Raw genomic sequence first — 12,199 nt, 5'->3', positions numbered from 1 at the left:
ATTCAAATGGGGTCGTGAATCGTGATAGTAACCCTTAATCTCAAGTTTATACACACGCGCACGCACTTAAAATAAGAGAGAGATGGCGCAGCGCAGCCACAGCCGCCATTTGTTTCTACCACTATTTTCTGTAATGATTATCAATAATTAATAGAGGAGTAATTTATTAGATATTATTGCTATCTTGATGAGAAAGTGGGGAAAGGACATGCCCAAAAGAATAGACAGTGACTATATGAGTAAATAAAGCAATGTTAAGAGAAGAAATTTAAGCTGGCTTTGGATTTTTCTCCCAAATCGTCCTAACCAAATTAAAAACCCATATTTCACTTTATTTTTGGATCATTGGATGTATGCAACTAACCAAACAATTTCTGTGATTAAATTCATACTCTCCCCGTATTCCTCCCCTCTTTCTTTCTAATTAGGCACTCAATACACCACATAATGTTTTATTTTTTATCATTTTAAAATATTAACGGATTTCAAATTTTGTTTACTTTTTTCTACTTTATATATATACATTATGAAAATATTGTAAATAGACCATAAATTATTACATTACAAAATTACTGTTATACTATAAAAGTTAAATTCAAATTCCAGTAAATTATTTTTTCAAATAAGCTTCACATTCTTAAAATCCGTAAGAAATGAAAATGAAACATTGAATCGTGATACATTGTGGAGTAATACTCTGTATTTGAGGGGCAGTCCCAGTCACAAATTGAAATATATTTGTATATTCGAGGGGCAGTCCCAAATTCAGGTATAAAAAGTGCAGCAAATGAATCACTTTCCCCACGAAAAAGAGAGGGGGTGATGATCAGTATCGCAATAACAACGCCGCCGCCGCCCTTTTCATCCCGCTTCATCTCCTCTTTTACCTTAAAATCATACGGATTTCCCTCCTTCACCCACACGTTATCCCACCCTCGATTTTAACAACCTTTTCCCTACAACGCCTCTATAAATCCTCATTCCCCATCACACACGTAAACACAAAAAAATGGTGGCAGCAGCCGAAGGAGAAGTGGTTGCCGTCGTCGTCGTCCGGGAATACGACGAGAAGAAAGACTCCTCCGCCGTCGAGCAAATGGAGAACCGCTGCGAGGTGGGCCCCAGCGGCAAGCTCTCCCTCTACACCGACCTCTTAGGCGACCCCATCTGCCGCGTCCGCAACTCCCCCGCTTATCTCATGCTCGTACGTATCTGTACCTGACTTGGCTTAGTAGTAGAGTGGTTAATGTCTGAGACAAATTATTTCCAATTTAAGTACGATCTTTGAATTTATATTCATTTACCAGGTGGCGGAACTGGTGGTGGTGGGCGGCGGCCAGGATAAGGAGCGCCGCGAGATCGTGGGCGCGATACGTGGCTGCATCAAGACAGTCACGTGCGGCACCAAGCTGTCGAGGTCGGCCAACAAATCCATCCCCATCTACGCCAAACTCGCCTACGTGCTGGGCCTCCGAGTCTCCCCATCCCACCGCCGGATGGGGATCGGGCTGAAGCTGGTGCGGCGGATCGAGGAGTGGTTCGGTGAGAACGGCGCCGAGTATTCTTACATGGCGACGGAGAACGACAACCATGCATCCGTCGCCCTCTTCACCGCCAAATGCGGCTACTCCAAATTCCGCACCCCTTCCATCCTAGTCCACCCCGTCTTCGCCCACCGCCTCCGCCCCGACCCCCGCGTCGCCGTCGTCAAAATCTCCACCGCCGACGCAGAAACCCTCTACCGCTGCCGCTTCTCCTCCACCGAATTCTTCCCCCGCGACATCGACGCTGTCTTAAACAACAAGCTCAATCTCGGCACCTTCCTCGCCTTCCCCGGCGGCGCCGCCGCCTTCACCTCCGCAGCCGATTTTCTCGCCCACCCGCCGGAGTCATGGGCGGTGATGAGCGCGTGGAATTGCAAGGATGTTTACAAGCTGGAGGTCCGCGGCGCCTCGCGCGTGAAGCGGGCCTTGTTTAAAACGACGCGGGCCATTGACCGGGCCTTTCCGTGGCTTGGGCTGCCGTCAGTGCCGCAGGTTTTCAGCCCATTCGGGTTTTATTTTCTGTACGGGCTGGGCGGCGAGGGCCCGGACGCGGTTAGGATGATGCGGGCCCTATGCGGGTGGGCCCACAACTTAGCGAAAGACGGCGGATGCGGTGTGGTGGCGACGGAGGTGGCGGATAGCGAGCCGCTCAGGGTAGGAATTCCGCACTGGGAAAGCTTATCGTGCGCCGAGGATTTGTGGTGCATTAAGCGGTTAGGGGAAGACTACAGTGACGGCTCTGTCGGTGACTGGACAAAGTCGCCACCTGGCACTTCCATTTTTGTCGATCCGAGGGAGTTCTGACCTTTTTAGTTCGGATACATCTAATTAGACAATAATAGTAATGATATGTTAATTTTGATAATTATCAGTATTGTGGTGGATTAGTGGTAGTGGTGGAGGAGATGGGATAGGGGGGATATGAATCAAACTTTTTCTTGTCTAGTTGCTGTTGTTGTAAAAAGGGAATATCCCAATCTTTTTCTGTAAATGAATGTAGTTCTTGATATATTAGTAATTTAGTGATGTGGGATTTTGTTGTGGTGTGGCAATCTTTTCGTAATATATTCGAAAGTGCGACGTATCATGGAGATAAATTTGGGCAATATTTATGTATCTCTTGAAAAGTGTCTTTGTTAGTGACATGTTGTTTTTGGATAGTCGCTAGTGACAATTATGCAATGGCGCAATTTGTATTTAAATGAGACAATTAAATAATTATTATCCAAATATACCTATATTTACTGAAATATCATTTATGCCCAGCCACATTATGGCTACGTAACTTTACCATTCTTTCAATACCTATTCAATGGGCATTGAATAATTCGCAGAAGTTTTCTCATGACTAATAAAAATTTTAACATTCTATAGAATTTTTTTTGGATGATTTCATGTCATATGATGTGACATCATCACATACTACAAGCACACTCATGTAAGTAGATTTGTATTAGTATTATTTTTATTATTTGGTTGTTCGTTTTATACTATTCTCTCTCTTACTTTACTTTTTCTCCATTTTAACTATTTATTATTATCTTCGCAAAACAACCGCTAGAAAGAAACGCCTCACTTGTAATGAGATAGAAGGAAGTATAAAATTTGTGGAGTTGACTGGGCCGAATAAATAATTAGAAGCCCCATATCAAAAATTGAACTAGCTCAATCTTTTTTGTTTGAGTAATTACTTTATTTATTTAGTTTGAACTGGAGCAATCTTCAATCTTACGTTACTAATACAAGAAGTCTATTGCTTGAACATCTCCAAAAGAATGAATTCGAGCAGGATGTATATGTTTGCGCGAGTTAAAATCAATGGTAATATGATGATGGGAAGGCGAAATGCATACATCATTAGTCATGTAAATCAATTTATAAACTGAGATAACACACACAAAATGCTTCAATATTTGTGGGTCAAATAATCATAAAATCTTAGAAGCTTCTAAATAATTTGTAAGTGACTCACTGAGGTGTGCCTAGCCCATATTTGATGGCCAAAACTATAGTCTATTTTGGATAGAAAAAAGAGTGTCTATGTCATAGGTGTACTACCATAATCAAATCTCAAAAAAACAGTATTTGATATCAAATCTCATCTCATAAACATAAACATAAACATAAACATAAACATAAACATAAACATAAACATAAACATAAACAGTAATTGACATTCAGAAATTTGAAAAGCAACTTAGATCAAATTCGAATTAAAACATAATGAAATTGAGTTTAACATGCCAATCAAAGTCAAGCTATGACACTGGCTTGATAATAACAGATTAAAATCAACTACTCACTCACCATCTTCATCGTCACTGTCACTGGAACTAGACAACCAATTTTTAGCACATATCAAAGCTTCGATATACCTCGGAGGCAAAGAGCTTCTAAATTCGGATAGAACACGACCCTCCGTGTTAAACGCAACCTTAGAAGCAACACTAGATACTGGAATAGCCATGATATCTCTTGCCATAGCAGACAAAACGGGAAAGCACGAGCCATAACTCGACCACCACTGAAGAATATCAAAATGATTAACCTCACTAGCCCTTGTCTCGTATAGCTCTTCCGCAAAGTATCGAGTGATCTCTGACCCATTGGAGTCATCGTCATCAGGAACATGTATATCAGACATTGGTGTTGCCGGTGTTGGTGTTTGACCCAAAATCAGAGTCATATCTTTCTGGTACAACTCAAACAAGTCATTGATTGACTTGGTCAACTCTTCCATCAACTCATTTGCCCGATTATCACCATACACGGTCTTCAGACATAACTGCACATGTTTCATCTTCTGTCTAGGATCTAACAATGCAGCGATGTAAAGAATCTTGTTCATTTTTGGGTTCAACTCCTTTTCCTCGGACCAATACTTCCCAAGCCTTGTCTTCATCTCCGTTGCCAGACTTCTTTTGGCATCATCTTCATCCCTCTCCAACCGCTTAATCATACTGAAGATAGTGCACATTTCCTTAAAAAATAAATGCGCAGTGACATTTTTGGCATCAGAGACGAGACGGATAAACTGGTGGAACTTTTGGAGGTAACCACTCATCCTCTTAATCGCAAGCCAATCTTCAACTCTAGGCACCCCGATAGTAGTAAGATCATCGTCTTGCATCTCATCGTCCTGCATCTCATTGTCTTGCATCTCACTCAAATCACGGACAAACTCGGGGCTCAACAACTTAAATCCTTCCATGACCCGCTCGTATGGCAAAGCTGCCTCTAGCATTAAGTAAGTTGAGCTCCACTTAGTCGGGATATCCACACACAAATCTCTCTCAGTATCAACCTTATACAATTTTGCAAGATCTTTGAATTGATTAGATCTGCTGCTATAAGCCGTTATCCATTTCATGGCTTCTCTGACTCGTCTCACAGACATGTCTATCTCCGCTAATCCCTCACACACAACCGAAGTGACTATGTTTGCAACACATCGCACATGAAAATATTTCCCATCAGCAATAACCACCATATTCCTCTCATCAAAAACCGACTTCATGTGCCTTATCGCTACATCATTTTCCGGTTTCATGGTGAAGCAGAGAACCCTCTGCAACCCCCACTCCTCCACCGCAGCAGTAACAACCGCAGCAACATCCTCTCCACTGTGAGATTGCAGCTGCGAAAAACTGATTATTTTCCTATGCAGTTTCCATTCCTTGTCGATGCAATGTGCTGTGACAGAGATGAAATCCAAGCCTTCCGTTGAAGCCCAGCATTCTGTGGTGATTGACACTCTTCCCATGCCTTGTGAACTGAAAAACTTCCGCATCTGCTCCTTCTGCAGCAGGAACACCTTCACGCAGTCGGATCCTAGTTCGCGTATAGTCGGGATCTTGAAATATGGATTAATTTCTGTCATCAACATCTGGAATCCTTGTTGCTGTATGGAGCTGAATGGAAGCTCTTGGAGGATAATCATCCTAGCTAAAGCCATTCTACAAGATTTTTGTACCTCAATGTCTTCAAACCTCTCCTTCACTTCTTGTGAATACTTCAGACATTCTTCTTCTGACATCTCAACATCTGAATCATAGTCGTTGCTAGCTTGGGAAAGACATTCAGAATTCTCCATGGAAACACTACAATGGTAAACAATTTAATGAAACCAACTAGGTAATTGAGTAGGAAAGTAAACATTAATCAAGGCAAAATACAAAGGTGGATAATATTACTAGACAATTTTGACATGAAACATCAAAATTCTTGCAGTATATAAAGTAAAAAAACAGAGCAAAAAATAACAGAGTAGTGACAAGAATGTTAAAACTTGTCTTAATTGATTATAATCAAGAACAATTGTCAAAACTTGCAAAGGAATGGAATAAAAATCTGAACTTAAAACTACACCAAGGACTCCATAGAATCTGAGTAGTATTAGGTTTAATTGAGGCTAATTAAATCGAGTATTGAAAACATACACGGAGACTGCGAAATGGGGGAAGGAGAAAAGAGATACCGTTGCAGGCTGAAACAAAGACGGCGGCGGCGAGAGAGGCGAGAGTGATTAGAGGAGGCGAGGGAGGTATTAGTAACGGCGCAGGGTATAAGTAGGGTTTAGGCCTTTAGGGTATGGGTATCGATAATACAATTTGAGGCTGCCAAAATCGGTTATCGGTATCGGTATCGGTATCGGTATCGGTATATCGGTATATCGGTATAGGTATATCGGCATATCGATATTGGAACCTGAACCTGAACCTGAACCGGAACTCGAACCGATAAGCGAAGGTTAGTTCCGTTGTTGTGATTGTGTTCTTGGCATTTGCAGGAAAGTTGGCAGCTACAAAATGTTTGTCTGAAACTTGATTTCATTCACCGTGTTGTCTCAATTTTGTGGTGCAACTCTATTATTAATTTTTATATTGAGTGATTGTTAATCTCTTCCCTCTCGAGTAGTTTATATTGTTCCAGTTATCATTTGTTCACCATTGACATTGTAGTATTATTTTATTAGTGGACTTAGTTCCAGTGTTGGACAAGCTGATATATGCCCAATTGAAGGCCCAAAACTATAGTAAGGCCCAATGGGTAAAATAATCACATGATGTTCAAATTAATGGAGTAGCATACTCTGATAGATAAATAGATGTTGTCTTCTCTTAATTCGTGTCTGGTTGGGATCTTGAAAAGTGGATTAGCTGCTCTCATAAACCGGTTGAATGCTTCTTCCTCTACGAAACTAAACGGAAGCTCCTCATGGATAATCATCTTAGCTAATGACATCCTAGTAGCTTTTTGCACCTCTTCATCTTGAAACATCTCCTCGATATCTATACACATCTCATTATCTTCTTCTGATAACTCAACATCGGAATCTTGATTGATGCTAGAATCGGAATGACATTCACAATACTCCATGGAACACTACAATCAGAATATTCAAAAAATGTAAAAATGGTTAACATTCCAATCACCAACCAACTAGGAAATTCACATGCAATCCAAAAAACATTAGAAGGAAACACTAAACATTAATCAAGACAAAATACACAATATTATCAAAGGTAGCTGATATGTACTGATATTACTAGACAATTTAAACTATAACACCAAAATTCTTGCAGTATAGAGAGGAAATATTAAGAGAGCAATGGCAAGGTTAGATGAAGAAGAATGTTAAACTTGTTTCAATTAACTAAGAACACTTGACAAAAACTTGCTAAGAAATCTCGACATTGAACAAAAACTGCAACTTGAAACTACACTAAGTAGAATTAGATTGTTGGAACAGACAGCAGTATTAGGTTTAAATTAATAGAGACAAATTCAATCGAGTATTGAAAGTGTAGCATACCATCTAGAAGTGTTATTAAAGTGTTATTAGTGAAAATGACTCATCTAATTAGAAATTAAAAAAAAACTTTCTATAAATATATAAAGACTATCTTTAGTGTAGATGACCCAAATTGGTAAAACGTGATTTTTTTAGACGGAAGTAGTATTTATTTTGAAATAATTACAAATACAGTACAAACTCAATAAATCAAGTACATTTGACCTTGATATTAGTTGCCTTAATTTAACCACATTGCTGCCCCAATATTATACTAGTAGTAATCACAATAGAAGCATTATACTCCCAAAATAAGCCATTCATTATTTTCAAGTGTAATTTTTTGTAGAGAGAATTAGGACAAGTTCACCTCTATCTCTACATATGTAACAACATCATCAACCAAAGCCAAAAACTCAAAACACAATACATCCAAGTTTGATAGCAATTCTATGACAAAGGGCGTCTCCTACTACTCCTTGAAGGCGTAGATCTACTCTCCTCCAAGCTCCCCGACGTGTCCGAGCCGCTGTTCTCGTTCGACCACATCTTCGCCACCATCTTCGCTCCTCTGGCCCCGCCCTTCTCTGCTCCGCCTCCTCCGTTTTTCAGCCTCAACGAAGCCAGCTCGGCCTTCAACGACTTAATCTCCTCGGACGTCTGCTCGCCCTCCCAGTCGTCATCAGTGTTGGTCGTGCCAGACCTCGAGCTCCCATACGACCCACCGGGAAGCAAGGCCTTAATAGACATTGTGTGATCACTGCCTCCTCCAGCTGCCCGGCTATGCTCGAAGAAGAGAACCTGCATAACAACCCGCAACGGGAGCCTCTCGTTTTGCACAACATGCGCACACGCCTCGCCCGATAGCTTCCTGCAATCCATCAACCGGCACATCTTCTTCTTGTCGCTCTTACTAATCTCCGGGTGCTCCTGCAACAATCGAGTACAGCTCGTTTTAGCTACAACGGAACGAACAGAAGAGGCAAAATTCTTGAAGTAGTCGTGTTTGGAAAATTGTGTCCCTAAATGGTATGCAGAGACAAACCTTGAGAAACATGTCAATGGCGCGGTAGATTCTGTCGTGCGTCTGTCTTGGAAAGCTCGAGACCATCGCTGCTAGGTCGAGAAATCTGGACAGAGGCAACGAGGCGTCTCGTGCAGCTTCAGCCAGATAACTATCCACAAAGGTAGCGACGTTTTCCTTGGCAGCATCGGAGGGGAATCCCGGGTACATGTCGTTAAACTTGGGATCGAGAGAGCAGTCGCTGTGTTCTTGCATCACAAACTGCTCAACCAAGTCATACACTATGTCTATGTTATATAAGGCCATCTCACCATTAGGCGAACGGATCAGAAAATCAGCTACGGTTGCTTCCCCGAGCTGCAGGGCGATTTTCTGCATCAGCTCCCGTCTCCCAAGCTCTCCACATCCCAACACGAACGAAGCTTGCAGTAACTTGAGCAGGAAACTACACGGTGCAGAGTTCATCTCCGTTGGCAGCAACTCCGTGATGGTTTCAACCAAGTATCGGTACTTGAGTGTGTCTCCGCCTCGTATAGTGCCTTTGCTGAAGCCAGGGAGCCTTCTTGAGACATAAGCTTGCAACGAATCTCCGATCACATCAGCAGAAACTCTCCCTTTAGCACGTATCGTTGAAATCACGCGTTTGTACAGATCAATCTGAAGCTCACAAAGCTCCTCAACCCACCAGTCTTTAGGCACGGTTTGCTGCTGCCTCACACCGTTCCAGAGAGGATCCTGTTCGTTCCCGGACATGAGCTTCTTCCGGTTATAGGTATACGACCAATCCACTCTGGAAGGCTCGATGGAAGCCTTGGAAGCTATGGAATCGAGGCAGTGGCTGACGATCTTCAGCTCCTCGGACCAGGGGAGATGAGACCGTGTAATCTGGAGAAGGATTATGGAATCTTTCCAGCTTCGGAAGATGCTGGAGGTGAGGAAGACGTCAATCTTGTATATGAGGTTTCCTTTCTCGACAGCCTCGTGCATTTCAAGATACTCCGCTGCACAGCGTGCTGCAACAACGTTGTAGGCGTTGAGCGTGGCGACCATGCCATAGCAGAACTTGGCACATATTTCAAGCGCAGTAGGTCCTCCCGGGATGTCGTCTATGCGAATTTCATCGTTTTCTTCATTCGCGTTGCCAACGAGCTTCTGAAGGTGAGAGCTCTTGGAGAGAAGAGGAAACTGCAACAAGAAACAAGCATAAATATTGATGGTTTGTTACATCAAACCACCGGCGGATCCGGGGGGCGACCGCCCCTTCCCGGCCGTTCGGAGAGCCTAAATATCCCTTATAATCGATCCGGAAATAGCAAAAATCGCCCCCTCCATGAATAAAAAAACATGAGTTTTCAATGAATGTTGTATTACAGTTAGTAGCCTAGTGGTTATGTTTTTGGACTTTTAACCAAGAGATCCATGGATCTAGCCTCAATAAGATCATTTTCTATTTTTTTGACCTTTCTTTCTTTATTTTATCAATTCATATAACTTCTTATTACTAAATTTAACCATTGAAATACTTTATGAATATATATTTTTATTAGTTTACACATATTATTTTGTTATACTATTAATTTTTTAGTTAAATATTTTTTATACTATATTTTACTATTTATTATTAAAAAATACTTATTTTATGTAATTTTTATTGCATCTTATTAGTATATCAAAATAAACATTTGAAATATTTATGGAGTTTAAATATTTGCTATTTAATGTAGTATTATTTTTTTATTTTTAATTAAATATATTATTTAATTTTATTCTTAAAATTATATTAATTTTTTAAAATTTAATTCCGCCCCCTCCGTATTGAGTTCTGGATCCGCCACTGCATCAAACTGTATTAGCAATATGTTAAGCAAGAAAATGGATATACCTTGTGGAGATAGAACTTGACATCACCAACATTAATGATCAAATCAGTGGCCAACTCTGTTGCTACATATCTGAAAGAAAATTTTGGGGCAGTCCCATTTTTAGTAACTTTATACATTGATATAGAAAACCAGCAAACTTACCATCTCATCTTCTAATGATGATGGTTTTTGTGTTACAGAATACTAGTAATTGATAGCATTAAAGTAGATAGGAGAAGATAAATTGGGACAAATAGGATACTGTGTTACCAACTTTGGAGAAACATCAAAACTATTTGATAATCTATATCCAATTCAATCAGTAGATTTAGTACACAAAATCCAAACTAAAAACTCAAGATTTCCATGATTTAGGTGGCCATTTATTGACAATATAAGCTATAGAACATAAACAGCATATGCTAATCAAACTAGAACTAAAACAGATCATAAAAGTGAATGGTTAACCTGATATTGTCCCCATCATTCTGAAACTGATCAGGTTTGGAGCCCAGCTTCATAAACTTCATTTTCTTGATGTATATGATATCTTGCTGCAGATTTGTTTAAACAAAAACAACTTATTAGTACTTGTTACTTGAGAGATAAAATGGAAGTAGCAAGTGCAAGCTGTGGAAGAAGATAAAGCTCTCCCAAGTCCAGCCTTAAAAACAGAGGATGACTAATTGTTGCTCTCACTCATATCTCAAACTTATAAATTTACTACTACCAACTTCAATAAAATAAAATAAAAAAAAAGTCAAAACCCCCCAAAATCCACATTCCCCAAATAAAGATTTTCTAACAACCAATCAAGTTTTGAAGCATCAGTCAAAGCCAGCAGAAATCTTGGTAGACAAAAGGCATCAACTAGATTTGGAGGGTAATGGGAACATATCCACCTAAATCACTCCAACCAACAAATTTTGTTCCCATTGCTACATAAAACTACAATTTCCCAAAACAAATTAGTATTATACTCAACTAGTGATAGTAGCAAAAACCAAGATCACATTTTTACCATTGTCACATCACAAAAAAAGCACAACAAAGTTCAACCAAAACCAACCAGAATCATTACAAGAAAAAGAAAGAAACTATAATGATGAATCCGCGAATTTCTGATGTTAGTAAATGCTGGTAGAGAATAAAGACTACGACACAATGAATTTACGTGGTTCGATTTACTGAAGTAAATCTACGTCCACGGGAAGAAGGGAGGGCAAGATTGTATTGCTTGATCTGGGATTACAGCTTACAACACAGACTTGCTATATGCTATTTTATCTCTAGAGAGCTCAAAGGAACTTAACCCTTTTCTATCTGATCTAAGTTCTATTTATACATTGAACCAAGATCGTGGCATGCAGCACCATTTACTAGGCAGTGGATGTCGTGGAGATCGTGGCGATCTTGCATGGGTCCACTATCCTGCATGAGTTAATGACTGCTTGACACCACTAAATAGATCGTGGGTGTAGTGGAGGTGGAAATCCTGCATGAGTCCACTATCTCCTAGTTCGGTCGAATACTGAGACCGAACTGCCGAATTATTGCCGAGCAGCTTTTGCCGATCTGAGAGTAGAGCTTGATGCCGACCTGAGAGCAGAGTTTGATTGGTTGGCTTTTACCGAGCTGTAGGGCTTGTTTAGTACGTACTCCATCACTACCCCCCCCGAAAAGCGAAGTGAATCACTTCGGCATTCTGGATAAAGGTACGGGGTAAGTTGATGTTTGTCCTCGGTCTGATGAAGTGAACTCTTCTTTGACCGGACTTGGTTTGTGTCCTAATTTGGCGAGTTTTATCGCTCGGATCGGACTTTCCGTTGTCCTAATTTGGGGATCGGACTTTCCCTTGTCCTAATTCGGCGAGTTTTATCGCGTGGATCGGACTTTCCCTTGTCCTAATTCAGGCAAGTTTTATCGCGTGAATCGGACTTTTGTTGCAGTTCGTTTCAGACGAAGTGCTTGATTT

At 40.7% G+C, this 12,199-nt stretch overlaps 3 protein-coding genes across 5 annotated transcripts; 1 reads left to right on the top strand and 2 right to left on the bottom strand.

Moving 5' to 3' along the window:
- Positions 1 to 721: 721 nt before the first annotated feature.
- On the top strand, positions 722 to 2,641 carry LOC121769950 (probable N-acetyltransferase HLS1). The gene is made up of 2 exons (XM_042166731.1): positions 722 to 1,204; positions 1,308 to 2,641. The coding sequence occupies exons 1-2, from the start codon at positions 1,010 to 1,012 to the stop codon at positions 2,346 to 2,348; spliced, it is 1,236 nt and encodes a 411-aa protein (XP_042022665.1). The 5' UTR covers positions 722 to 1,009; the 3' UTR covers positions 2,349 to 2,641.
- Positions 2,642 to 3,668: 1,027 nt separating this feature from the next.
- Positions 3,669 to 6,415, bottom strand: LOC121772616 (zinc finger BED domain-containing protein RICESLEEPER 2-like). Of its 2 annotated transcripts, none has more exons than XM_042169789.1 (2): positions 5,984 to 6,415; positions 3,669 to 5,644 (listed from the first exon to the last, which is right to left on the bottom strand). In XM_042169789.1, exon 2 carries the CDS (start codon positions 5,635 to 5,637, stop codon positions 3,844 to 3,846), a length of 1,794 nt encoding a protein of 597 aa, XP_042025723.1. In that variant the 5' UTR covers positions 5,638 to 5,644; positions 5,984 to 6,415; the 3' UTR covers positions 3,669 to 3,843. The 2 variants fall into 2 exon arrangements, with proteins under 2 accessions (XP_042025723.1, XP_042025722.1); XM_042169788.1 differs by having other exon boundaries at positions 6,022 to 6,415.
- A 1,235-nt stretch (positions 6,416 to 7,650) lies between these two features.
- Positions 7,651 to 11,293, bottom strand: LOC121769822 (BTB/POZ domain-containing protein NPY5-like). 2 transcript variants are annotated; one of them, XM_042166584.1, is made up of 5 exons: positions 11,246 to 11,293; positions 10,693 to 10,778; positions 10,245 to 10,314; positions 8,384 to 9,547; positions 7,651 to 8,268 (listed from the first exon to the last, which is right to left on the bottom strand). In XM_042166584.1, the coding sequence occupies exons 1-5, from the start codon at positions 11,246 to 11,248 to the stop codon at positions 7,789 to 7,791; spliced, it is 1,803 nt and encodes a 600-aa protein (XP_042022518.1). In that variant the 5' UTR covers positions 11,249 to 11,293; the 3' UTR covers positions 7,651 to 7,788. The 2 variants fall into 2 exon arrangements, with proteins under 2 accessions (XP_042022518.1, XP_042022519.1); XM_042166585.1 differs by lacking the exon at positions 11,246 to 11,293 and adding an exon at positions 11,034 to 11,159.
- Between the last annotated feature and the right edge of the window lie 906 nt (positions 11,294 to 12,199).

This window comes from Salvia splendens, chromosome 16 (genome assembly GCF_004379255.2).
Source record: "Salvia splendens isolate huo1 chromosome 16, SspV2, whole genome shotgun sequence".
Taxonomy (NCBI): domain Eukaryota; kingdom Viridiplantae; phylum Streptophyta; class Magnoliopsida; order Lamiales; family Lamiaceae; genus Salvia; species Salvia splendens.
Note: the sequence above shows the minus strand (reverse complement) of the source record. Positions and strands in the feature narration are given on the sequence as shown.

Coding starts and splice junctions, on each gene's coding strand:
- LOC121769950 (XM_042166731.1), top strand. CDS start 1,010: ATGGTGGCAGCAGCCGAAGGAGAAGTGGTTGCCGTCGTCGTCGTCCGG. Junction 1,205..1,307: donor CCCCCGCTTATCTCATGCTC/GTACGTATCTGT, acceptor TTCATTTACCAG/GTGGCGGAACTGGTGGTGGT.
- LOC121772616 (XM_042169789.1), bottom strand. CDS start 5,637: ATGGAGAATTCTGAATGTCTTTCCCAAGCTAGCAACGACTATGATTCA.
- LOC121769822 (XM_042166584.1), bottom strand. Junction 9,548..10,244: donor TCAAGTTCTATCTCCACAAG/GTATATCCATTT, acceptor TTCTTGTTGCAG/TTTCCTCTTCTCTCCAAGAG. Junction 8,269..8,383: donor CCATTGACATGTTTCTCAAG/GTTTGTCTCTGC, acceptor CGATTGTTGCAG/GAGCACCCGGAGATTAGTAA.